General features: G+C 47.9%; 2 protein-coding genes across 3 annotated transcripts; one reads left to right on the forward strand and one right to left on the reverse strand.

Moving 5' to 3' along the window:
* The first annotated feature begins 864 nt into the window (after positions 1 to 864).
* On the forward strand, positions 865 to 9,527 carry Trim15 (tripartite motif containing 15). The gene is made up of 5 exons (XM_052744085.1): positions 865 to 1,876; positions 2,194 to 2,289; positions 4,023 to 4,253; positions 4,981 to 5,003; positions 5,819 to 9,527. Exons 1-5 carry the CDS (start codon positions 1,511 to 1,513, stop codon positions 6,009 to 6,011), a joined length of 909 nt encoding a protein of 302 aa, XP_052600045.1. The 5' UTR covers positions 865 to 1,510; the 3' UTR covers positions 6,012 to 9,527.
* A 114-nt stretch (positions 9,528 to 9,641) lies between these two features.
* On the reverse strand, positions 9,642 to 18,496 carry LOC128114238 (tripartite motif-containing protein 26). 2 transcript variants are annotated; one of them, XM_052744074.1, is made up of 8 exons: positions 17,977 to 18,496; positions 17,782 to 17,877; positions 16,468 to 16,698; positions 14,775 to 14,792; positions 13,103 to 13,125; positions 12,568 to 12,683; positions 12,116 to 12,148; positions 9,642 to 11,790 (listed from the first exon to the last, which is right to left on the reverse strand). In XM_052744074.1, exons 1-8 carry the CDS (start codon positions 18,412 to 18,414, stop codon positions 11,108 to 11,110), a joined length of 1,638 nt encoding a protein of 545 aa, XP_052600034.1. In that variant the 5' UTR covers positions 18,415 to 18,496; the 3' UTR covers positions 9,642 to 11,107. The 2 variants fall into 2 exon arrangements, with proteins under 2 accessions (XP_052600034.1, XP_052600035.1); XM_052744075.1 differs by lacking the exon at positions 14,775 to 14,792.
* Positions 18,497 to 27,018: the final 8,522 nt, after the last annotated feature.

Raw genomic sequence — 27,018 nt, forward strand, 5'->3', positions numbered from 1 at the left:
AAAACACTAGCAATATTTCACATTTCCCCGTATTTATGTGAAGTCTTTTATATATACAGCACACTTCAGCCAGAGCTGACCACACACCGCTGCTCAACCAGAATTAGACAGCTGTTCTGGGGTGTATTGCTGAGGGAGTAGGCAGGGCAGGAAGGAGGCTGTGGAACATGTGAAGTAGGTAAATGCCAAGGGCTAGTGAGTAGGGCACTAGTTTCGGCGATGGGAAGAGCATAGGGCTGGAACCCAAACACTCCAACTGTCCCAGCCTTGTGGCTGTCAGACCCGGGCCTCTAGAAATCCTTTTTACCTTTCAGTTTGTATCTCCCTCTCCACACTTGTCCCAGTGCATTGCTATTAAATTGGATGTAGCTCTGGAGTAATTGCTCAGGGGCTGAATGCATATTGCTGGAGCTGGGAAGATGGCTCAGGGGTTAAGAATTTGCTGCTCTTGCAGAGGACACGGGCTGGGTTCTCAGCATCCACACGGAGGCTCACAACCGTGTGTAACTCCAGGGGATCCAATGCCCTCTTCTGGCCCTTTAGGCACTGCACACAGTGGTGCAACTGACATAAGGGCAGACAAAACAATCATACACATAAGAATTAAAAATAAAAAATTAATGAAAATTTAAAAAAATTAAAATTGAAGGGCTGGAAAGATGGCTTAGCCATTAAGAGTAGCAGTTGCACTTTCAAGTAGCAGGATGTGAATAACTCACAACTATCATCAACTTGAACTTCAGGGGATCCATCTGAGAGAAACTGCACATGTGGCACACATACACCCCAACACACACACACACACACACACACACACACACACACACACACACACACACACACCACTACACTACACTTTTTTCTTAAAAGAAAAAAAAAAACCTAAAATTGAAATCCAGTATCACCCAGGTTCTAGGTGGTGCTCAGTTAGCATGGGTGTTAGGAAAGATCGCTCCAGCAGGAGAAGCAGTCGAGGAAAGGAAGGGCCAAGGAGAGGAACGTGCATGTGGGCCTGCAGTTTTGTTAGTCTCAACACCACAGGCTGGACTTTGATGCTACCACAGACCTCCTAGCCTGAAATTTATGGCTTTCACCTGCTCAGCGTGACAGGAAGCGGCTCCTCCCCAACGGTCCCACCCCTCTGTGGCCAAGCATTCCTGGAAACCCCATTTCCAAGTGACCTCATGGTGCAATACGCTGCTCCCCACCCCAGGGACAGAAGACACAGAAGTGGAGAGCTAGGTCACCTGCCTGCCACTGGGAAACGCTGGGTAGTCAAGGCGCCCTGGAGTTTGGACCTGCTTAGCGCTGGGTGGTGGCCCAGGGTTCTGGGCGTGCCTGGGGCCGAGCCAGGTGACTTCGCTGAGCTGACATTCCTGCTTTTCTTTCAGCCCCGGATTCCTTTGCCTCTGTGACAGTGACGCACTCAAAAGTGACTCAGTTTCAGGGAAAGGAAATTGGAGTGGACAGAGGCTGAAGACTGTGTGGACCGGCAGGGAAAGGCACGGTGATGCCCTCAACCGGGTCCCTACGGGGACTCCACCACGTAGCCTGTCCTGCCTGCACCCGGCCCCTGCGGGATGCGGTGACCATAGCCTGCGGACACAAAGTCTGTCTACTCTGCGTCCCGCGCACCCCGATGGGAGCCAAGCTGCTATGCCCGCTCTGTCAGGAGGAAGAAGAGGAGCAAACCCAGGCCGCAGTGGCCCCGGTACCCCTGGGTCCCCTGGGCGAGACCTGCTGCGAGGAGCACGGAGAGAAGATCTATTACTTCTGCGAGACAGACGCAGAGCTGCTGTGTGTGTTCTGCAGAGAGGGCCCCGCCCACCAGGCGCACATCGTGCGGTTCCTCGATGAAGCCATCCAACCCTACAGGGTAAGGAGCTCAGGTGCTGCTTCCAGGCAGGCAGGACAGTGACCTGCCGTGGGTGGGTGAAAGAAAGGGGGTGGAGATTTGCGGTCTCCTCTTTGGTCCTGTCTCCCTGTGGCACACACACTACACACTTTTCCATCTTCATAGTGCCACCTGGTCCACTTTCTGTCCAAGATGGTGACATGGTGAAGGTCAAGGATTAGGCCTCTGTCAGCTTTGAGTCCCTCAGCTCTGGTGGTTCATCCACAACACAGCACACGGTATGTGCCAGGTGGATTTTTCACGGACTCTCACTCCCTCTGCTTTCCTCTCTCCGACAGGATCGTCTCAGGAGTCGGTTAGAAGCTCTGAGAAAGGAGCGGGACAAAATGGAAGATAGGAAATATCAAGAAGATCAGAAGCTCCAAGAGCTCCTGGTAAAGGCCACATTCCTGTTCCTTTGTTTTGTTTAAACTGGCCTCAAATTTACTACTTAGCTGATCCTATTGTCTCTACCTCCCAGGGGCTGGGATTACAGGCATGTGCCACCATACCCTGTTTATGCCTAACGGGATATCCAGTCCAGGGGCTTGTGCATGCTAGGCACCAACTAAATTGTTTCCCCATGCTGCTCCCTTGGGGGTTTCCTTCAAAGACTCCTAGTCTGTTACTGGACCGAAAAGAACTTCAGGATTTTCTAACTCATCTTCCTGCAACCTCACAAAGGCTTCTGGTGTCTCGGGACATGGAGGCTGGAGGTGTTCCTGATGTCTTTGAATCCAAGACATACTTTATTCTTCTCATACACAGGGGAGAACTGAGGTCTATAAAAGCAGTGCTCCTAACGCCATGTGAGGAAATGACTAGAACTTAGGTCCCTTGACCTGTGTCCATGGCTCTCCTGGCCCAATATATCTACTAGAAACACCACCTTCAGCTGGGAAGCCTACGATAGGTGTCCATTAGTGTCTTGGTTCAGGCTCTGAGGACAGCAGATGAATGAAGCAGCTAGATTTGGCTGCTTCCCACCGCTTCCTTCATGATGCAGTAATCAAGAGGAAAATTCACACTATGTATTTCTGGTACTCTGACCAAAGAGAGTATTGAGATAGAAAGCTCTCTCCAGCATCTCTCAAATTCCATCAAAACATGCTTCATATTTCTGATCATGATTCCCTTTTGCCTTAATTTTTATCTAAGAGATTACTGTAATTGGGCTGGGTATATAGTTCAGTATGAAGAGTGATTGCCTAGAATAAATACATGGAGCCCCAGGTTCAATCCCCTAGCATTGAATAAAATGGAAGTTGTGATACACACCTGTGATTCTAGCACTTGGATGGTAGAGGTAGGAGGGTCAGAAGCTCAAAGTCATCTTTGACTACATCGTGAATTGAGTTTGAGGCCAGCCTGTTATACATGAGACATGGAAACATATCTCAAGAAAAGAAAGATGTTACTACAGTTACTCCATATGAGTCTAAAGAAGATATGGTAGGTGTGCTGGTTAGTTTTTTGTTAACTTGATACAAGCTAGGGTCATCTAGGAAGAGGGGACCCTTCCTAAATGAGGAACTGAGAAAAAAAAAAAAAGAAAGCAGTTGAAAAAATGCTTCCATCAGATTGCTTCCATCAGATTGACTGTATGTAGCAAGACTATGGGACATTTTCTTAATGAATTATTGATGTGGGAGGGTCCAGCCTACACAGGACAGGTGGTCCTGGTTATATAAGAAGGTTAAGCATACCATGGAGAACAAGCCAGTAAGCAGCATTTCTTCACAGCCTCTGTTTCTAGGTTCCTGTTTGAGTTCCTGTCCTGAGTTCCCTCAGTGATGGGATGGGATATAGAAGTATAAGATGAAATAAACTCTTTCTTTCTCAACCTAGTTTTTGTCATGTTTTATCATAGCAGCAGAGAAGAAAACTGAAAAAAAAAAAAGTAGGGTATCATAGCTATGTCTCTAAGAGTTCAATATATCATTACAATCCCTGGCTAAGACAACAGCAAAGCTCTTATCATCAGCAAGTCTATCTTGAGACCTCTTTCTACCATTGTATTTGTAGAAATGAGTCTTGAAATTGCTTATTCCTTGTTTCTCTTAATCAATTAAGTGCACAGATGATCCTTCTGGGAGCCAGTTCTGAGTCCCTCCTCATATCCTCACAGATGCAGGTTGAAAGCAAGAAGCAACAGGTAGAAGCTGCCTTTGAAAGGCTGATGCAGGAGCTTGGAGACCAGAGGTGCCTCCTGATGACCAGGCTGGAGGGGCTAGAACAGCAGATCTGGAAGGAGAGGGAAGAGTACATCACAAACGTCTCTCAGGAGGTCCATTGGCTGGGCACCCAGGTTGAGGAGCTGGAGGAGAAGTGTCATCGACCAGCAAGTGAGCTACTGCAAGTGAGAGACACTCCACAATCCTACCACCCTGTGGGACAGCAGGAGGTTTCACAGGAAGGGTGGTACTGTGTTGCAGCTGGGAGGTGATGGAGAGAGGCAGAGGAAAGGGAAATGGGGAATTATCTCCATTGATAAGGCCTGAGGGAGGGTGTGCTTTCTATGGCCCAAAAGACTACAGAATCTGCTAAGGCATGCATGAGGATAATGTAAAGATGACCAGAATCAGACAATCTAGAGTTTAGTGTCAGTTACACTAACTATGTCACTTGGGTGAGTTTCTTAGCTTCTCTAAGCATAGGATGATAATAGTTTTTTTTGGAGTTGTAAACCATGTAAGAAATAACCCATTTGTGGTGTTCAGCATGGCCTCCAGTGCACAGGAAGAGCTCCATCAATGGCCTTGTGGTACTTAACCACAATCCTGTCCTACATCAGTTCCAACTTGGAACTCAGGCTGGTCTCTGCTCTCCACTATCTCTTAATCACTGGAGGCAGAACCCATTTAAGGATACAGCTGGAACAGAGCAATCAGAGCAAAGAAATTGGCTGCAGAGTCCTATACTAGTCAAGAACACAAGGAGAGCAGTGAAATGCATAGTAAGGTAATTAAGGGGCTCCAGCACTCTGGGTAGGACCTTTTAGCTAATGTCAAGACAGAAAGATCTATTGTCCCTGATGGGAAAGGCCATGTGGAAACTAAGTGCATGTTTTTGTGTTTCTTCTGTAGGATGTCAGACTCAACCAGAGCAGGTAAGGCCCTCTCCAGTCTTGCCTCCTTTATGTGCATCTTGAAGACACTGCAATTCATCTGTCCCCTTGTGGATGGCCACTCAGAAAAACACTGAGGCCACTTGTTCTCTAACAGCTAAAACTCAGTAAACAGATGGGTTGAAACTGGGCATGGTGGCTCATGCCTTTAATCCTAGGGCTTGGGAAGCTGAGGCAGAGGTATCACCATGAGTTTGAGGAAAGCCTGGACTACAGAGTGAGACCCTATCCCCAAATAAATAAATAAGTTGGTATGTTGGTTTTTGAGACATACTTCTCCACCTCAAAGCAAAGTTATATATAATAAGCATGGCTTTAGAATGATCCAAGTTTTTAAAAAACAAGTATTTGCATTTTATGTGTATGGGCATTTTGCCTGCAAACATATCTGTGCACCATGTGCATGCCTGGTACCAGAGGAAACCAGAAGAGGCTGGCAGATCCCCTGGAAATGGAATTACAGTTGTGAGAACACCATGTAGATGCTGGGTACTGAACTCTGGTGTTTGGCATGTCCAGCTCCCAGAAGTTATCTTTAACCCATGAAATTAGTGGTATTTTATTCAGTACCTAAAGTCATTGGAAAGTGTCTCCAAACATGCTTCTTAAAGTGTTAGAACCAAGGTCAAGGATGTGGTGGGTCTTACAATGTGATGGGAAGCTGAGAGGAGAATGGCCAATAGCCAATGAGTAATGAGGACTGCAAAGGAACAGAACCAGGGCTTTTTCACCCACACACAAATAAAATGAAGGATTTTATTTTTGGAATTTAAGTTTGATTTCCAACTTGTCTGCAGGTATGAGCCGAAGACTTTTGTGAGTCCAGAGGCCATTTCCTCTGACCTTGTAAAGAAGATTCGAAACCTCCACAGGAAAATACTCGGCCTCCCAAAGATGATGAGGACATTCTCAGGTAAAGGGACTCCTCTATCTTCCATCTGTCTCTATATTTCCCCAACTTCAAAACCTGGTTCAAACCAAGCATGGTAGCACATGCCTGTAATGTTAGCACCAGGGAGATTGAGGCAGGAGGATCCCAAGTTTCAGGCCAGCCTGGACTATGTAGTGAAATTCAAACAAAAATAAGCAAACACCTTGGGTTAAGCATCTCCCCTCTCTGGAATTTCCCACAAGACCTCACTCTATACAGCTGGGTGATGGTGGTGCATGCCTTTAACCCCAGCACTCAAGAGGCAGAAGCAGGCACTCTGTGATTTCGGCCAGCAGCCTGGTCTACAGAATGAGTTCCAGGACAGCCAGGACTGTTTCACAGAGAAACTCTGCCTCAAAAAACAAAACAAACAAACAAAAAAAAGATCTCATTCTACTGAGAGAGCAATCCCCCAGATTTTGGCCTCCTCTGTCCAAGGCACTGGGCTGAGAGTCCAGGAAAGTGAGGCAATTTCTCTTCTGTCCCTGCCCTCACACTGTAGCCAGGATAGCCCCTTCTTGGGAGTATCTGTAGGAGATACTAAGCCTCACAGATCTCTCTTTCTGCTTTCCTCAGAAAACTTGATGCATCATCTGGAAACAGATTCAGGTAATCAGCAAGGGCTCTTGGGGGTGGGGGGTTTCATTTATCCATTCCACCCATAGCCATAAACAGCAATGAAATGTATTCACCTGGACCCTGATTGCTTGGGATCTTGGGTCTATTAAGCCTTTTCTCCCCACCATAGATGTAAACAATAACAGAACCTAGACTATAAATCCATGTGAGGATTAAATAAATTTACACAGAGCTCAGCAAAGTACTGAACACAGTGATTGATGCATGCTGTCAGCTACCTGTATAGATATTCATTCAAAATATTAAGCCCCTGAGCTTTGCCTAGAATTATGCTAGAATATCTGTAGATTTGAACAAATATTGTATATTATTAAAAACTAGCATTTTTTGCCGGGCGGTGGTGGCGCACGCCTTTAATCCCAGCACTTGGAAGGCAGAGGCAGGCGGATCTCTGTGAGTTCGAGGCCAGCCTTGTCTCCAAAGCGAGTTCCAGGAAAGGCGCAAAGCTACACAGAGAAACCCTGTCTCGACAAAAAAACAAAAACAAAAAAACAAAAAACAACTAGCATTTTGCTGTGTGTGGTGGCACAGTTACAATCCCAGAACTAGAGGCAGTCAGATTGACTGCCACAAGTTCGAGGTCAGTCTGAGCTTTGGAGTGAGTGCCAGGCCAGCCTCAGCTACTGAGACCTTTTCTGGAGGGGGGATGGGAGGGGCTGGGTTCTAGGGCTGTATTAATAGCTTTCTGCTAGAGTTTGCTTGCCTAGAATGCATAAAGCCCCAGTACCACAAAAAAGGGACTGGGAGAGGAAAGGGAAGAGCAAAAATAACATTTGATTTCAAATTGGAGCCTAACTGCTCCCACAAGCACTTGCCTGTTCTTTTATTGATCCCTACTTCAACTTGCTGTAGAAACATCATCCAGACACCTGGTTAAAATGCAGGCTTTTGTTTGGTTGGTCTAGGGTGGGGCCCAAGATTCTGTCTTCTAACAGGCTTCTAGGCACTGTGCTGTGGTCTGGCCACCACACTTTAAGAAGCAAATTCTCAGGCTGAGTTGTCACATCTGTCCTCCAGAAATAGAGGCCTAAGAAGCAGGCAGCATGGACAATGCTCCATCCTGGAAGTGTGTGTGTGAGGTCACTCTGGACCCTCAGATTATGAAGACGTAATGTCCACCGGAGTGTCAGCTGCACCGTGGGAGTGGCCCCTGAGGTGGCCAGGCTAAGGGGAGAGCAGGCCCTGTGCACCAAGGACAGCGACTGGGCCATGACACTCTTGCTCCAGCTGGCTAGCACCTACTTGTACTGAACCAGGGGACACAGCTGTCCTTCACAGTGTAGACGTGGCCTGGACTACCTGGCTGGGTGAGAGACCCTGCAAACATTCCATATCAGGGCACCAATTGCCAACTCTCTCTCCACTCTACCTCACCTGGAAAGCAAGTTCCTGCCTGACTTTGAATGACTGAGGTGGAACCAGGAAGTGTGGCAGACACCAGCACCCTGGAACCCAGCCCTGTCCCTAGCATACAAAAGTGAGACTGGAGTTTAGTGTCTTGGGATCTTGTAAAGTGTTTCTTAAACGATGTGTTGAGTAAAGTAAGCTCCTTGTAGTCCTGTTCATGGACATGGTGTTCCCTCTGAGTGGCAGCAAGGTAGGCTACACCCTAGACATCAGTAAGCTACGAGCCAATGGGGTTTAGAAGGGAAAAATAAACAAAAAACAAAACCCCATAAAAGCTTCAAAATGATCACTATAGGGAAACCAGGACTGTTCAGTTTGCATTAATTTATAGGGACTTTTGGACACAAAGCTGGATATGCTTTGGGAGCTCATCAACTGTGGGTGGGCCCCAAAGCCCCCTCAGGTCATTTATCTAGGTTTTCAATGTCCTAATAAAGTAGGTGACCCACGGGCCTTTGTGTTTTGTGTCTATTGTGACAGTTCTGATGTTGAAAGGCCTCTGAAAAATCCGTGTTAAATGACTGGTCAGCAGTGGGATGTCTTGAGGTCACTGGGGTGTGCTCTGGAAGAGGACTATGGGACCCTGGTTCATTGTTTCCCAACTGATGAGATGTGTGACTTGCTCTGTCAAGCACACCTACCAGGATATGTTGCCATGACAGAAGCCAAAAGCACTGAGACTACTCACTGATCATGGACTGCACCTTCAGAACTGTGGGAGCCAAAATAAACCTTTTTCTAGGTTGCCTAAGGTGTTTTTTGTTTTTGTTTTTGTTTTGTTTTGTTTTTTATAATTTTTCCTTCCCCTAGGTGTGGCAGCATAAGCCTTTAAATCTGTGAGTCTGAGGCCAGCCCTGTCTATACAGTGAGTTCCAGGCTATCGAGGGCTACATGTTGAGATCCTGTCCAGTCCCTTAATTTTATGTACGAATGTATGTTGTGTGTGTGTGTGTGGGTGGGTGGGTGGGTGGGCGTTCAAACATGCCACTCATCGTGGAATGTGCTAGTACATGGAGTAAGGATATAGATAAGATTTCCAACTCTCCCAACCCCCTGTAAAACAGAAACAGGCCACTGGGAAAGATCATGAAGCAGAGTGCCCCATGGGAATTTTGAACCGGAGTTAAAGGCAGTAAAGCAATCTTCTGACATTTTGAAGGAAAACTATTTTGAAGACTCTTATAGCCAACCCCTTAAGTGTACAAGTGAGATAAACACTTCTAGATACTGAAGATTTAAAAAAAAATTGACTTCCACACTCAGCTCAGGAAGTTATCAGATAATGTGTGACCAATTGGGAGAGGAAACACAGGGTCCAGAAACAGGGTCATGGGTTGGGGATGTAGCTGAGGGGCATGTTTGCCTAGGATGCATGAGACCTGGGTGCAGTCACCAGCATAAACTAGGCATAGTGGCACCGACCTGAAATCTCAGAATTTGGAAGGTAGAGGCCGGAAGTTTAAGGCCAGCCACATAATGAGACTGAGGCTAGCCCCGGCTACAGGCCTCAGGGGGCAAATCCAGAACCCCCAGTCTGATGACAAAAGGGGGTCTAACAAGGATCACAAGGGATCAATCGATGACTCGGGTTCAAGGTCACTTCAGAGGCATCAAGATAAAAGGAGACAGCACCGATGACTGTCTTGAGATTGCTGATCACTAAAAAGAACTTGTAGTTTATTAGTAATAAAGACACAGGAAATGAATTAAAGGAGAAGGAAGAGAAAAATGATGATTAATTCCAGGAAAAACAAAAGGTGGTGAGGGAGCCACTGTGTATGTACTAGTGACTCAGGCATCGTGTGATATATACAAAGTGTTCAGTCTTGAGACAGTGTGGTGACTCTAAGGCCACCAAAATCCAGAGTCTGGGAGCAGCCTCTCAAGAGCAAAGAAGAGCTTAACACCTGGACAGGCAGAAGAAATGTGGAATGTTTAAGGATAAGAAGAGGGGCATCATTTTGGCTAAGCAGGAGCTGGTGTTCAACTGTGGGCACTGGGTGACTGGACAGAGGGGCTGGTGCTGGGTCAACAGAGAGACACTGCAGGGCCTCTCCTCACAGTAAGACCTGGGGTGGGAGTTTTCCAGATTCCTCAGGACTGTCTTCCCTTCTCCAATCCATATCCTAAGAAAGTGATTCTGGACATTCCATGATGCCAAGAGCAGAGGCCTAAAGCTGTCCTGGAGACACTTGCTGGAGACTCTGAAGCAGGGGTAGTTCTGATCTCCTGGGCCTCAGTGTTTTCAGACCCACTAATCAAGAGCAAGATGTTGGAATTGTTTTAAAATCTCCCTTCACAAGGTCTACTCTGCAGAGGTAATCTATTGACCACAGCTCCTGCCTGAGTCACAGTACCTGGATGCTTTTGGAGATACAGATGGCCCTGGGGAGTCCCACCCCTTCTTCAGCTCTGGGTTTGGAGGCCATGAGCTTTGCTAATGGCACCAGGAGATGATTTCACCAACACTTCAGGACACAAACTTACACAGCCTTGGATGTTGACTATGTTCAATCCTGCTTCTTCAGATATTTAACTCTGGTGGGGTAGGAAAAGTGAGTTTAAGAAGCCAGGGAAGGTAGGCAACAGAGTGGTTTTTGGGCAAGAGGAACCTCAAATTTGAGGACAGCCAAATGGCTTCAAATATCACTGATGGTCTCTTTCAATACCTGTGAGCACTGAACAACAACTGAACGAGAAAATGATGCTGCTGCTGCTGCTGCTGCTGCTGCTGCTGCTGCTGCTGCTGCTGCCCCTACTCAACAGAGAACACAGAGCCAAGACAAACGGGTTCTCAGGAAGGAGGGAGTCATCCCAGAGGAAATGGGCAGGAGAGTGAGAAGTTCAAACAAGAAAAACAGATGAAGTGACACACTGAGAGAGATCCTGGCCATGACTGTGAGGAGATGGGTGCCATATGGATGTGAATGTCCCTCCTCTCTCCTCCTCCTGGTGCTCTGACCAAGAATGTTCATCCATCACACAGTCTTGGGATCCCAGAGAAAGGAAGTTTCCATGGGTACGGTCCAGGCAACCCTTCTTCATCTCAGAGTCCTCGAATCTCAGAGAACTGAAGATTCTGTAGTGTGGCCCAGGCAGTTTCTGGAATTCAGGGTCTCAACAGGAGGCGTGTTCCTGGCCACTTGAGCCACAGGAAGGGAACCAGGCGCCGGCTGAAGGTGGTCGTGAAGGTATAGATGAGTTCCTGTGACTCTGCATTGGTGAATGTCACAGTGCCCCCTTCATAATCCAGGGCAATGCCCACTCTCCGGGGCCGCAGCACTGGGAAGAGCTGGGCCTCGGGGCTCGTGTTGGCCCAGATGCCTGAGGAGGAGAGCCGAAGGGCCCACACACCATCCTCTGGTCGCAGGGAGAGGTCCCCTTTCCTCTTCACAGAGTCTTTGGCCACTCCCACCATGCAGCTTTCCAGAACTTCCTCCTCCTCTTCCTCTTCTTCCTCCTCTTCCTCCCCTAGTGATTCCTCATCCTCATCCGTTTCCCAGTCTTCATATCCATCCCCATAGCCAGCCTCCTCATCTTCTTCCTCCTCTTCCCCTTCTTCTTCCTCCTCCCCCTCTTCCTCATCCTCTGACCAGCCTTCTCGTTCCAACTCCACTTCCCAGTATACCTTGCCCCAGGTGAAGCCCTTGCTGCCCAACACCCCCGGCTCACAGTCAAACTGCTGGGGGTGCAGGCAGTCACTCTGGTACTGGCTGGTATAGGTCACACACTTCCAGTCCTCTGAAAGCTGCAGGTACCCGCTGGCCGACTGTGGGTCCAGGGTGACACTGACTGTGGGACAAGGGAGGAAGTAACAGTGTCAATGGCAGGCTGGGAAGAGGCAGCCAGTCTCTACTGTGCAGGGCTGTCTCACTGCACAGTCCAGAGTGCTATCTACATCACAGTCTCTGTGAACTGTGTCCTCTGGGGGTACTCAGCACACACAGCACAGGTCTGGGCAAGATGATCTCTGGCCTTGGGCTACCACTGCTGTTTGCTTGAAAGGACCATGTGGTCAGGTAGATGAGGACTAGAAGTGTAGTCAGAAATGTAAGGGGTGGGGCCACCTTTGGGCAATACCAGTGAGGATTCCACGGGGGTTGTTTTGTTTACTCACCTGTCTTATACTCCAAGTCTCTAAGCAGCTTGCCTAAGGATGAAAAAGAAGACAGAACTGAGCTTCAGACCAGCAAACTCATGAACCCATTTCTTTTTTTTTTTTTTTTTTTTTTGTTTTGTTTTGTTTTTCGAGACAGGGTTTCTCTGTGTAGCTTTGCGCCTTTTTCCTGGAACTCATTTGGTAGCCCAGGCTGGCCTCGAACTCACAGAGATCCGCCTGGCTCTGCCTCCCGAGTGCTGGGATTAAAGGCGTGCGCCACCACCGCCCGGCATGAACCCATTTCTTACTTGGCATTAATTATGAGACAAGGCTCTACTGGAGATCCCAAGGAGAAAAGATACAGAAGCTACAGCTCCTTGGAAGGATGAGATGGGAGAAGATGAGAAGCCAGGAAACCTTCACATGTGGTCCAGCCTGACCTCCAGCCTGGTGCTGTCCCCAGTGCTTACCCTGGAACTGCCTCAGGCCTCGCTGCAGAGAGAGAAGTTTATCTGAGAATTCTCCTGCCTTTCTTTTAACCATGTGAGGGATGGCTTTCCCAATCCAGAACTTCTTCCGTGGGTACCTGAAAACATGATGGACACAACAGCCTGTCATTTGGCTCTTGTGCTTTTCTGCCAGTGTTCATGACAACTATAAAGTGAGCAGGAAAGGTTTGATTATCCTTAATCAAGAGACAGAAAAACTGGCCAAAGACAAAATGAGGACATAAGACCACCAGCAGATCCCACAAGTGAGCATTCTGTCTACCAAGCCAGGCTCTGACTCCCCCACTGTGCTTCAGGTGAAGACAGTGAGGCCAGTTGGACTTCAGAGATCATGCTGGGAGAGAACAGCCTCTAATCCCCAAAGATTGCTCTTTCTTAAAAGCCATGGGATGAGACACGGGCCACCTTGCCTTTGGCTTCCTATCACTCCCCATCATTTACACAGACCATGGCCACATAAGTGGGGAGAGGAACAACAAGCAAATGAAACTCTTACCTGTTGGCAAAGTCCTTGGTATCCTGGCAAAGGAAGAAAACACAGGCACCAAAGTGAATTAAGTAAAACTGCATCCGTAAGTCAGTACCACAGAACAGACAGGCACACAACAGCAAACACAACACACATGGCTTCCTCCCCAGGGAACTGACAGTCTGGTGGGGCTCGAAAACAAGCAATGGGCTGGAGCGACGGCTCAGTGGCTAAGCCATCTCACTGGATGCTCTTCCAGAGGACCCAGGTTCAAGTCCCAGCACTCACATGGCAGGTCACTACCAGCAGTAACTCCAATTCCAGAGAACCTCATGCCTTCTTTTGGCTTCCATAGGCACCAAGCATACAAGTGGTGAACAAACACACATCCATGTACAAACAACATAATATAAAATAAATAAGATAAAATGGACAAACAACGTAATGTAAGGGCAGAAGTAAGCAGCAGTGGCAAGTGACCTGGCCTCTCCAAGGAGACACTTAGCTAAGGTTTGAAGAACGATAAAGTTCTAGCTGAGTGCAGACTGGTAAGAAATGGGAAAGGCCTTAGAGAGGAGGCAGGGCCAGAGCACACCAGGCAGGATGGGGTGATGGTGGTGAATTTTATTCTATGCACAGTGGGATAAAAGGCAACTATCTCTCAGCACCCATTTTCCCTCCTCTCCACTTTTAAATGTGTGTGTGTGTGTGTGTGTGTGTGTGTGTGTGTGTGTGTGCGCGCGCACTATATCACAATGTATGTGGAGGTCAAAGGACAACTGTGGGAGTTGGTTCTCTCCTTCCACCATGTGGGTTCTGTGGATTAAACTCAGGTGACCAGGCTTGGTAGCAGGTGTCTTTCCCTGCTAAGTCATGTTACCTGCCTTCCCCTTCTTTATAATGCTAAACTCCTTAAGTTCTGGCCTGATAAGTGTCCAGTCAAGAAACTACATTTCCCATATTCCCTACAATCAAGTCTGGTCATGTGACTGAGTTCCAATGGGATGCAGGGGTGAAAAGACCAAGACTTCTCACTCTTTGTCCTTTAAAAAATAAAATTGCTTTCTAGTTCCTTTCTTTTCGTTGGCTGAATTCTGAACACAGTGATGAATCCAGCTCAAATTGCAGGGCTGAGAACAATATCCCCAAGACTAGATGGTCAGCTAGAAATAAACCAGCTCTTGGATGACTTTATGGATATCTCTAGACCCACACCTTTGAACTGCTGCAAAGACAGAAAAGGAATTTCTTCTCTAAATGAGTATTGAGCAGAAACTAGCAGAAACCCTAGGTGACTAGTCACTTGGCTGCTCCCTGGCAAACGGTTGTAGGAGGCAATGGGAACAGGGGAGGTCACCCTGGTGGCTGCTGTGGAACAGGGAGCTGGAGATGGCAGCAGGGGCACAAGAGAGAAGCTGAGCATCCCATGACTGTTTTAGAGCGACTCAAGTGGATGTGCTGGCCAAGGGTCACTACAGATTGGCACCTTGTGCAGGAGGAAGGCAGCGGAAGGACAGAGAGGCTTGGAACATCTTGTGAGATGATGCTCTGGTGAGTCTGAGAGCCCCCGAGAGTTCTCGTGTTGACTGATTTTCATCTTCCTTTCACTTATTCCACAAACCTTTGCTAAGTGATTCCTTGTGCCAGGCAAGCACTGATCTAGAGGTTTGAAGTAGCAATAAAGAAGACAAATCCCTACCTGTGTAGAGCAGGCATCCTAGCAGAGGGAAGCAGACAAGAGAGGGGGAAAAAATCAACATAAAAATATATAACATCATACCCTGTTAGTGACAGGTGCTACGGGAGTCAGAGGGTGAAGGGGGATGGGCAGAGGGGCAGGCTGGCTTCTGAGAGAGGTACAATATGGAAAACAAAGGCAATCCTCAAATAGTGGCTGTTAAGGACTGTTCCAGAAGGTTCAGGAGCTTTGCTCCAGGAAACCCAAATACAGACAAAGTCTGCTAACACCAGCATTTTGTGCCGTGGCTTTAAACAGATACCCCTATTTTCTCTCATCAGCACACCCCACCATGGGAGCTTCAGGGGCAGAGTCCTGATGTTCAGACTGGGGCTTCTGCATTGTAGCTCCTCCCAGGGTGGATCAGGGGAAAATGCTCTCTAGACAGACACATTAATGACAAACCCCAGTACTCTCAGCTACACCACTCCCAACTCCTATCTACACATCTACACACGGAAGGGCTGCTGGGAGTCTGATGTGCTCCTTGAAGGCTAAGAAAGAGTGGGAAAGGGAAAGGAGACAAGTGACCTAGAGTCTGATAAAGAAATCTAGAGAAGAGGCGATGCCCAGAGCAGCGCAAGGAGACAGGAGGGCAGGGGACAAAAGAGAAGAGTACAAAGCCTGGGAGCAGGATACCAGGCTTGAGCTGGACCTCATTCCTCACCTGCCCCATGGCCTGGACCAGCCAGTCCTCTTACATGTGGACCAGCCTGCTACAAAGAGAGGCCTCCTGTTTATGCAGGCTGTGCTAGGGACTGGCATCACCATCCCCGCCCCCCACGGCTACTCATGTGCCCTGCCACTGGCCTGGAACCCCATTTCCTAGAGACCTTTGTGTGTCCTCTGCTGGCAGAAACATGCATTACCTCAAACCGCAGAGTCAGAGGAAATTAGTACAGCCCTCTTCCCAGCTTATCAGGGAAGGATGGAAAGAAGTCCAGCCCTCACCCTTAAGCCCTTTCAGGGTGGTGATTCCCCTGGAAAGTCCTAAGAGGAAGAGGTGTATCAGTGGAACCTGACAGTCTGCCCTCCCTTCGTGTCCGGAGGCACCGCTCATACCTGTCAATCTGTTTTCTAGGATGATGCTCCGATGTCCAGAAGGAACCTCCCAGCTACCTTCCTTCTCCTCCTGCCCTCCCCTTCCACACACTTGGGATCCTGACAGCCACAGTGCAGCCTTTCCTCAGTCACCTTCTTCACCTCCAGAACCATGTAAGGCACCTGCCAAGTCAGTACCTGCCTTAGCCACATCTGTAATCCCAGCACTCGGAAGGCAGAGACAGGAGGACTGCCTTTAATTTGAGGACAGGTAGTATGGCACAGTCAGGCTCTCTCAAAAACAACAAACACCTGCTTTGTAACAGGGAGGGCTTGATGGAGGTCTCGTGGTGTGGAAGGAGGATGGTAACAAACACCTTCAGCTCTATGGCACTTTAAACATTTTCAGACACTTTTGTAGATGATGATTATTTTTCTAAAGTGATTTCATGTCAGTGTTTAAGCTTATGTGGAACAGACAAGGGAGATAAAACTGCCATGCCCATTTATTTATTTTAGACAGTAAAACCGAGGACCCAGGAGGAGGAATTTCTTCAAAAGCCTGAGTGGCAGAGTGGGCACTACACTGTCCCTCACTGGCCCGGCCTCTCACCTGCATCAGCTCTGCGGCGGGCTGCCGTGCCTTGCCTTCCAGCTCGGAGATGACCAGAGTCAACCGGCCAAGCTCACTGACGCCCCGGGTCTTGAACTTCTCCCTGCCCTCAGTGAGGAGCTGCTCCAGGGTGGACAGCTGGTCTAGCAGGTGCTGTTCCCGCTTCTTCAGAAACTGGTGTCCCTGCTTAAATTCCGCCACAATGTACTGTCTCTGCTCCTGCAGCTTCGTCTGTAAGGGCAGAGGGTGTGCGTGTGAGAGAGACACCTCTAGGATCTGGGGCCCACTCAATACTCTGGTGACTCTTGCTTGTGAATCCTAGTCCTTGAGGTAGGAAGTCACTGGGGTGCTCCTGCTCCACCCTCTTCTCCTTGAGACCTGTCAATCAGTCTATTCCCTTCACTGCTCTCAAAGCCACCCTGCTGGGCTGCTCTGTCACCATCTGTTCTAGGTGACCAGTATGTCTTGGAGCAAAAGGTACCCGATGTGTCCCATTAAGGGCGCTTCACCCTTCTAGATATTATCCATGTATTGCCTCTTTCAGGAAGCTCTGCTCGAGGGATAAAGTCCAAGCTTGACCACTCCCCGTTCCAGCACCCCGACTACTCTGTACACAGTAAGTGCACCCTATCCCTTCCATGTGGGCCTGTGCCCTCTCTCCACGGTAAGGCTGGAATGTGAGTACTCAGGGACCAAGTCCTCTCTTGTAGGCTGGAGTCTGCCTGAGTCCTCAGTCCCTCCTGGAAGTGAGGGCATTCAAGCACACCAGGACCTAGAGGTACTTTGGGATCTTGAGCTCTCTCTAGCTTTACTCTGTCTCTTTCAAAGCCTGACTACACACTGCTAGGCCTGACCCCAGAATCCCTCCTCTGCCCATTTTCCCAACACACATACTCCCCAAGAACTGTACCCACCTATCAGCTGTCCCTGTCTAATCAAGAGCACACAACGTGCTACCAGTCTTCTGTACTGCCCATAGTAGGCCTGAGTCTCACTAGACAGCCTCAATCAGAGCTGCTCGGGCCTTCCTTATCCCCTTCCTCTTGGTCTCTACCCTGAAGTTAGCGACACCCTCCCAAGCACCCCCATCTGCCCTCTCCTCAGGAAATCACATATTCTCTCACTCTTAGAAAGAGAAGACAAAGCCAGGTTCCTCAATTCCTGTAGGGACAGGGCAGGCCAAACTGCCCTATCTTTGGGTAAGCCCCAGGTGGCCTGAAGCCAGGCTGGCACTTCATACCTCCAAGAAACACTTCCACCTGCCTGGTCCCCCCCTGGAGCACACATCACCTCTCAACCACGACTTCCACGTACCAGCGCAGCCAGAATATCAGCCTCTCCCTTGGCCTGAAAGCCCTGAATTTTTTCTTTGTCCCTCCTTAGGGTGTTCAGGTGGTTCAGGATTTTTTCCTGGGGAAAGACAAGCAGTGGAGAGACATGAGTGTCCTGAGCTGTGGCAGGAGGAACACGAGACAGAACCTTCCCTCTCAGGCCTGAGGGGGGACTCACCCTGTGAGGCAGGGCGGCCTTCTCCACCAGGACCGCAGTGTGGGGCCTGTGCTCCCGGGACTCCCGGCACATCACACACAGAAGCTTGCCGTCATCCTCGCAGTAGTAGTGCAGCTTCTCCTGGTGCCGCTCACACAACTTCACGTCCTGGGGCTCTCGGGCCAGCTCTCCCGGCTGCCTGCCACTGTCCACCTTCATCCGCTCGATGTTCTCTACCAGACTGGCTAGCTGCCACACGGGCCGGATGTTCTCCTTCTTAAAGGGCTTCTTGCAGAGCGGACAGACTGGTCGGTTCCCAGATATGGGGCGGATATCACCTGTGCAGCTGCGGCAGAAGACGTGGCCACAGTCGATGGTCACTGGGTCCCGCAGATAATCCAGGCAGATGGAGCAGGTCACCTCCTCCTCCAGGCTCCTCAAGGGGGCTGATGCTGCCATTGCACCCTTAGCTTGGGGGTCTCTGTTCCCTGGCAGGGTTTTTCTTCCTCAGAGATCAGACCTGGAATCAAGAGCAGGCTCAGTAAAAGGAGAAGAGCGGCACCCTGCCCAAGACTGTTCAAGCTGAGATCACAGAGGAGCCAGGAAGGGAGGAATCTTCTGTGGCTGTTCTGGGCTGTGCAGGCATGGTCCTTCTGGGGACACAGAAACTCACCCTTCACAGCTTTGACCCTCTTCCTGCCTCTGTCCGTGACAACAGAAAAGTCATTGGAGTATTTTCAGCCTCAATTTATCCATCCATAAAATGGAAAGAGAGAGAGAGAGGCCTACAGGGGATTCAAATCAAGTGATTTAAAAGAATTCTGTTGGGGCTGGAGAGATGGCTAGAGGTTAAGAGCACCGACTGCTCTTCCAGAGGTCCTGAGTTCAATTCCCAGCACCCACATGGTGGCTCACAACCATCTGTAATGGCACCCTCTTCTGTGTACATAATAAATAAATAAATCTTAAAAAAAAAAAAAAGAATTCTGTTGGAAACACTGAGCATAGGCCTGGTTCATAGGAGGAAGTTGGGGAGAGAACCCAGACTCCTGGCTCCTCAGTCCCCTGGATCTAAGAACTGAAACTAAAAGTGGCACCGAGAGTGCAGGGTCCTGGCCACCCTGCTGGGCAGGGAAGGTGGCTCTGCTATGGATGCACGGAGGTGACCATGCAGGTTTTGCAATGCCAGGACAGCAGCACTATCACTGACAGGTACAATGGGAGAGCTCGGTAGACTCTGCTAACAGAGAGGGTAAATACACAGACATAAAATGCAGCCCATATGGCCCAAGGAGAATACAATATTGATTCCCTAAGGATCTGGTGTGGTGACATCTATAGAAGTGCTCTGCAGGGGACAGCACTATACAAACATGAGGAATTATACTGCTGAGCATATGAACCAAAACACCCTTGGGTTTAGACCTGTGTGACTTTGAAAAAAATGTAATGAATAAAAAATGTGTATATGCCAACTTGAAATGAAATTCAACTGGCAAATGGCAAATGAAGATGTATCAAGTCCCCAGAATGTTAGCAGAAATGTTCAGGGTGTCTGATCTAATCCCTTGGTTTGCTCCTGAGGAAAAGGGTTGATGCAGTGTTCTCAGTTTAACACACTGCAGAGGCCTGACAATGGGGAGGAGGTGGAGCTGTGGGGCTCCTGTGGACAGAAGCCCTTTCTGGCCACCTGTGGGATGCCCTGGAAGTTTAAAGGCCAGGCCAGTTCTGCGTTGTTTTCGTTCGTTTGCTAGAGAGAAGAGGGTAGCTCTAAGGACAGAATTTACAATTTCTTATGAAGAGCTCAGCTACAAGTCCTTTTTCACATAAACTATGACGCCTTCACCACTAGAAACGCACATTAAACCAGATCATGCTGGGTCCAATGGGTCTTTAGATCTCTTCAAGCTGAATAAAAACTACTATGTACATTAGAGTTAACACTGCAGGGCTTACAGAAGATTACTGGGTAATCGCTGGAGAAGGGTTAACAGAACTAGATACTGAGGCATAGCAAGACAGCACCTGATTAGTATTCTGTTTAGAATTAGTAAGGCCCCCCTTGGGGCTCAAGGAAGGGGGAGAAAATATAAGCATTCTGCAACTGCCACTGTAACAACACAAATGTCACCAACAAATGTCAAGGCCATTAGGTGAAAGGTTTGGGGCAGTCCCCACAATGCCACAGTGAATTATTTCCTGATGCCTCGATCTGGGAGCGATCCAGCGGTCACCTTAACCAAGCAACCAAAACGAGCCATCACTAAACAGAAACAATCCGGCACTGGTTTCCTGATAAGTTAAGCAGCATCACCTGGGGCTGGAGAGATGCCTCAGCAGTTAAGAGCACTTACTGCTCTTCCAGAGGTCCCAGGTTCGATATTCCTAGCACCCATATGGCAGCTCACAGCTGTCTATAGCTCCAGCTCCAGGGAATGTGACAACTTGCCTCTCCAGACATATGGTACACCAACAAAATGCAGGCAAAATACCACACACATAAAAAGAAATAAAGTTAAACAAAAACAAACACTATCATCTATGATGTTTTCTTGCCAAAAATATTTGACTTGACTGACCTTAATCAAGCCTTTAGATTTAACTTCCAGTTTATGGAAAACATATGCAATTTTTAAAAACACTGTGCTAAGTTATCCCAGAGAAGGTGCCAATGGCACCAAGTTAAACCACACCGTGGGGAACAGAGAGACAACCCAGAACTGGGGCCCCTGCAGAACAGCCCGTCTTTTTAACATTGAGACGGCTTGGAGGTAAAGGCAACCGCGGCCAAGACTGAAAAGTTAACTTGAGTTTGATCCCTAGGATCTACATGGTAGAAGGAAAGAACCAATTCCTGCAAGTTGTACGTACACACACACACACACACGACACACACACACACACACACACACACGCACACACAGAGCAATAAAACTAAAAAAGATCACAATAATAACAAGCAAGCACAAAAGATAAATCCAGCTTGGATTATGGCTTCAAAAGGTAGTTATAACAATCCTTCAGGGACTATCAAGAAAAATAAATGGAAATAATCTTAGTGGCATTTACTGAAACTATATGAAAACCTCTGCTTTTTAGCAATGGATGTTACAATATTTAGAGCTTCATAACTACAATTTACATCAAAATGGTTTCACAAAACTATACAAAAAAAAATTGGAGGAAACAAAGGTTATGGTTTTCTGTTGCATTAAAAAGCTCTGTAACCATTAGAATTGTTGAAACCAGATTACCGAAAACCTAATGCTCTGCTGAACTAATGTGGGGTCAGAACAACCAAAGCCCATGCTGACTGTTCAGGGTCTTTTGTTTCTAGGTCACCATAACCTGACAGTCCAACCCACTGACTGGCTACAAAGACTCCTCTTCATGCTATATGTAAGACCAGAGGTACAAACTCAAACCTTGAATAATCCAGGCTCAAAGTTCAGGTTCTAGAATCCAATAACCAGGTGACCGATAATTTCAGGGCAATGGAATCTGCCATTTATATGTGCTATTTCACACTCAGGATACTCTTCTGAGGAAACTGAGGCTTGGCCCTGTTAACCACAATGCCAAAGGGCATAGGGCTGGGAAGCAGCCCCAGTGCCAAAACTTTGGTCTGATCCACTCCACTTCCTGACCCCAGCACACTGTGGAAAGGGCCCGAGAGCAGCTCAGGAAAGGGGCGTGTGTTCTTCGGATGTGGCTGAAAGCACCCTAGCCTTCACTACAAGCTGGCTCCAGCATTCCTGTTAGACAGCACTTCTTGCTTTTCGGTGGTAGAAGGAGCTCAAGCTTGCAGAATTAAGAGAAAAATGCTGGGGTGGGGGCGGAAAGCAGACAACACCCGTTCCCATACCTATTCTGTCAGGCCAAACGCAAACTGCCCTCCACAAAATCTCGTGTTTTGTTTGATGAGGCGGACTCTCGGTAGTAAGTAGCTCAGGCTGGCCTTGAATGCTCTATCCTCCTGCTTTCGCCTCCTGAGTATTGGGACTACAGGTGTGTGCCTCTGCTGGGATTCTAAAAAAACTTTCCCAGGTACCACAATCCCCCATTTTATCATATATACTTGACCTTGTTCTCTCTGATCATCTCCACAGGTTTCTACAATAAGATACAAACATTATGCTCCCCTCCATTCCTGGCTGCAGGTAGACAGAAACCATAGAAAGACAGAGCCACAAAAATCCTAAGTGAGCAGTCCACGTCTTGTTTTTTATTGGCAATCTGACACAACCTATAGTCACCTGGAAGATGGAACCTCAATTGGAGAATCGCCTAAATAAGACATGTGGGCATGTCTGTGAGGAACTATCTTACTGTTTACTGCCACTGTGGGCAATCCTATCCCTAGGCAGGGAGTCTTGGGCTGTACAGCTGAGCATAATTAAGTGAGCTAGTAAGTAGTGTTCCTTTAAATTCTTACTTTCTTGTACGGATGTACTGACTTCCTTCTGTGATGGACTGTGACCTGGAAATGTAAGCTGAAATAGATTCTTTCCTCAAGTTGATGTGGTCAGAATGTTTTATCATAGCAGCAGAAAAGCAAATTAGAATAGTTCACCACCACTCCCTTTACTGAAATGAGTGTTCTGAACCCACGGAGGGCTATTGCATATTACCTTGTACCTGGTCATACACCCCTGCTCCTGGAGCAGCAGATCTCTAGCCCCTCCAGTAAGCCAGAAACCAGCTACAATTCCACAGAAGCAGGGAGATGCTATGAACAAGGCCTGCAGTATCCTGACACTGAGAGAGAGCTGGGGATGCTCTCTATGCATTGCTGAGTCCCGCTCTGTCCCTTACGAAGTTGAGGCTCTCATAAATACCTAAGCTGCAACACACTGGCGGGTGGGGAGGGTGACACTGTGACTTCTGGAAACACAGTGGATCCTGGGCATGATTCTTGGCTGTGAGAATCACTGTGAGCTGCAAACACTCTGAAGAAGTGTCACTGTGAAGGTTCGCACCTCTGAGGCAGACACTTGTGCTACCACCAGCCCAGGTCAAGAGGGATGCATCCAAGCTCTGGCCCCATACTTTTTCACAGCCACTCTGCTCTAGGTGTTAAATCCTCCTCCTACACCTGTGATTTCTTCTGCCCCACATCTACCACCTTACTTCCTGCCTCCTCAAACTCTTACAAGCCAGAGAGAGATCCTAGAAGACAATGAATCCCCAGGGTGTGGACTCTAGTGCCCAGCGAGGCAAGTAGAGGGGCCTAGTTTGCAGTCTGACCCTGAGGGTTCTTTCAGTTGCCCTTGCATCTCCTCAAACAGGTTCCTGGGCCTCCCAGCAGGAGCCCCTTCTTCCTGTCATCCCAGAACACTTAGCCTAAGGCTCCATGTCCTGTGAGACTCCCCACTTAACAGGGTGCAGGTTAAGACCCATTTCTCAATCTAAATTAAGTAAATTCTTCCAGAAGTAAACTTCAGCTAGCTATCTCTAACAAACCTGGAGAGGCTAGACTTCAGGGCAAAAAGCAAGTGATCTGGCTATGTGAACTTGAGCAATGGCCACACCCCTGCTGGCTACCGAATGTGATGTACTCCAATATTACAGCCCTACTTATGGCTATGGGCTGGGTGCCAGGCTGAACTGGGAATCCTGGTGACCATGGTCCCACAGCCCAAACAATGGTGTTTTGAGAACAGTGTAAGGCACTCATAACACCAGGGCAAGGCTTTGACCAGGTTCACTACAGTGGAAACTCCCACAGGGCTCAGACGCAGCTGCCAGCTGAGAGGTCAACGAGACAAGCTTTAAAATACCCAGTTCTACAACTGACCTCTTGTGTGCCCTGACTTAGGAGAAAGCTGCAAGTATTTTGTGTTTGTGATTGGAAATTTGTCTCCCATCTCTTGCCTATGACATTCCCCAAAGCCGTCTGTGCTCTGTACCAATACTTATAAAAGGAACCCTTTATCATCGAGGAGTGTCAATACATACCCCATCAACTGGATCTCTGGAGATCAGCCAGGTTTTGGTTAAAAAAACAAAAAACTGACAAAAAAACAAAAAACCCCAAAAAACTCCCAAGGTGATTCGAATGTGTGTCAGTGATGGGAACTCTTGCCTAATCATTAATTACAAGTGGAAAAGTGAAGTTAGAGCCTTGGCTTGGTCTACCAGATGGCAGAGATGATGAGAGACACTTCTCAGTCTGGAGGTCCTTCCACCTTCCACTGCTGCTCTTTATGGCCTGGAAAGTGGACATCCCAGGGAGTCATGTGGAGGAAGAGGCTGGAAGACTGAAGAATCAGACAGCCCAGAGGGAAAGGGTGGTGGGGGTGGTGAGCTGGGCATTATAAACACAAGTGTGGATAGGATGGGACACAGGGGCTGATCAGAGGACAGAGAAGTAGAAACAGATTAAAAGAGCTGGCCACACTAAGAATTCTGGAATCTACCGGAGTGTGGTAGCATACACCTGTCACCCCAGCACTCGGGAGGCTTAAGCGGGAGGACTGGCACATATTCAAGGTTACCCTGGGTTACACAGCAGGACCCTATCTCCAAACAGTAACAAAAACGACTCCCTGCACTCCCACTCTCCTCCCCTGGCCTTGTACTCACTGTTCCCTCAGGCCCAGCTCAGCCACATAAAGAATTCTGAATTTCATCCGAGCACTCGTGGGAAACCACGGAGGGTTTAAGCATGATTTATCGAGTGCTCACTGTTTCAGGAACTGAGGTAACCTGGGGAACAAGAGGCATCTTGTTCTGAACTGCCATCTAGAACTGCCATCTCTCCAGTGACTGCAGCAGTAAGACTCAACATCAGGGACTCTAAACCTAGAAGGGCTTCTCTTAAACCTCTCTCCTCTGCTGGCACTGCTCTAGTTACGATGGCCGTCTTCCTTTTTGCCCCTCAAACATACCCAGCTTAGTATAAGTGCCAGTGTGCTCATGGTTAAAGCCCCCAAAATGGCTTTCTGGCACCCCAGAGATAAAGTCAAGCTCTTTCCCCTCCTTTTCTCTGAGAGCCTGCAGTTAACCCAGGCCTAGTGTCTCCAGCTCACTTCCTGCTACTCCCGCCTTCAACGCCATCTCAATCGGAAGTGAAACTGAGCCCCTCAGGCCCTGGGGTCCTGACCTCTTCCCTGTCTCACCACTTTCCTTTCCACTTTGACTCCTTTCCCTGCTGGAGTTCTCAGCGAACACCATCCCCTCTGGCAACTCCTGACCACACCAGAACAGCTCTAGGTCTCTATCATCAGTTCAGGTATACGAGGTTCATTCTAGGAGGGTTCAGGAACTAGGTGAGAAAATAATGGTGATAACTGCTCTCTCCTTTTCTTTCACTTTGGACTACGCATCCATAAGCAATGTGTGTCCCCCTCCCACATACGCCCTGGTTTTCCATTTCAAAGAATGGAATCACAATTGGAGACAGTCCATTCTGTTTACACTAACATGGCAGTGAGGTTCACTCTTGGGACTGTGCTGATTTTGCTCATTTTCACTGCTGTTCTGTGACTATAATTTTTTACTGTTTCTACTTCTGATGGCCATCTGGGTTATTTACAGTTTGGACCATTACGAACACCACCCCTATAACCCTACATGTACACACAGGCACATGGCCATACTCTCGATTTTACTAGAAAGGTCCAAGACACACCAACACCTGGTACCGATACCTTTACAGATTTAGCTGAGTTGGTGGATAGGAAACAGAATCTCATCGTGTGTGCATACATGAAAAGAGACACAACATGAAAACAAACAGCAAGAGAGAAATAGTTACAGAGCAAGGAATTGAAAGCGGGGAAAGATATTGTGCCCTTTGATCTACTAGCAAACGTGGTTTAAAGTTTACCCTCTGGTGATCGGAGGGGCCTACGACCTTCCATTCTTTTTTTCCTGTAGTAACTTTCTCCCCAGTTCATTTCTGGGGAGTCCGTGCTTAGGGTGGAGCTCTCCCTCAGTTCCAGGGTGAAGCAAAAATATCAGTCTTAGGTATATTAATAGCCCACACCCTTTGGTTCAGGGGAAAAACACAAGTCCATTGCAAGTCACAAGGAGACCTAGCTGGGAGAGGGGAAAAATTCTTGTTTCTCAGGAACTTGCAAGACGTAAAGTCATTTGGCTTTCAGCTCCTACAGCAATCATCCTGCTGTGCAGACCACTAATCTCTCGATAAGTAAGTCAATCCAGGGAAATGAAGGGGAAAAAGCATTATCTTGACAGCACTATGTAAATCCTGTGCCCAAAGCTAGCCCTACCCTTAAACCTGTTAGTCCCATGAGCCAATATATCCTATTTCTGCTCTACCAGCTTGGACTTGTCCGTCATCTGCTTTGTTTTGTTTTTAAGGGGTGGAGGACCTAACTGATACCAAGAGGAAGTTGCTGGGCTGAAATACACAAACAATTTATTAAAAAAAGCACCAGTCAATTGACTGAGACAGGTGAGCACAACCTCTAGAACACAGCAGGCCTCCAGCCTGCTCTGGGACATCACAGCTCTTCCTGTGGCTCCTAGAATTCTGAGTAGGGAACCCAAGCTTCATCTTCTATCATCCTCTGCAGTTTTCAATCAAAGCCTGTACCAAAGAGTCCTAGTTAGCCACTTGGATTTTCACCCAGCCTCAGCTACACTGTTGTGAAGTACAAAGCTAGAGTTTTGACTTTCCTGGACTTCCATACTGTCATGAAGAAACAAGGTGTGGATTATGGAGCCATTCACAAAACAAACTGAAAGTAAGGTTCAGCAGGTATACCAGCATATTTAATGTATAAAGTCATTGTTATTATTAGCAGCAACCAAAGCAGAATAAAGATGGCTGAAATCATTGGAGCAGAAATTTGGGGAGGAGAGGTGTGTTTACTTTTCACAAATTGGTTATCAGGCAGGAAAGAGCCAGCTTTGTAGTGGGAGTTTGTTGTTGTAGAACAAGGTTTTGTCTGTTCCATTGTAGCCTCAAACTTGCTATGTAGTCAAGGCTAATATTACACTCCTGATTCTTCTTTCTCTAACTCTCAAGTGAGGGGATTCCAAATGGGTGCCACCATACCCAGCTAAACCAGTGTTTCTGAAATTACACATGAT

Source organism: Peromyscus californicus, unplaced genomic scaffold, assembly GCF_007827085.1.
Source record: "Peromyscus californicus insignis strain IS unplaced genomic scaffold, ASM782708v3 Scaffold_19__1_contigs__length_69161282, whole genome shotgun sequence".
NCBI classification, from domain to species: domain Eukaryota; kingdom Metazoa; phylum Chordata; class Mammalia; order Rodentia; family Cricetidae; genus Peromyscus; species Peromyscus californicus.

Coding starts and splice junctions, on each gene's coding strand:
- Trim15 (XM_052744085.1), top strand. CDS start 1,511: ATGCCCTCAACCGGGTCCCTACGGGGACTCCACCACGTAGCCTGTCCT. Junction 2,290..4,022: donor AGAAGCTCCAAGAGCTCCTG/GTAAAGGCCACA, acceptor ATATCCTCACAG/ATGCAGGTTGAAAGCAAGAA. Junction 4,254..4,980: donor CAGCAAGTGAGCTACTGCAA/GTGAGAGACACT, acceptor TTTCTTCTGTAG/GATGTCAGACTCAACCAGAG.
- LOC128114238 (XM_052744074.1), bottom strand. CDS start 18,414: ATGGCAGCATCAGCCCCCTTGAGGAGCCTGGAGGAGGAGGTGACCTGC. Junction 16,699..17,781: donor CTGATATTCTGGCTGCGCTG/GTACGTGGAAGT, acceptor CTGCCCTTACAG/ACGAAGCTGCAGGAGCAGAG. Junction 11,791..12,115: donor AGACTTGGAGTATAAGACAG/GTGAGTAAACAA, acceptor CTTGTCCCACAG/TCAGTGTCACCCTGGACCCA.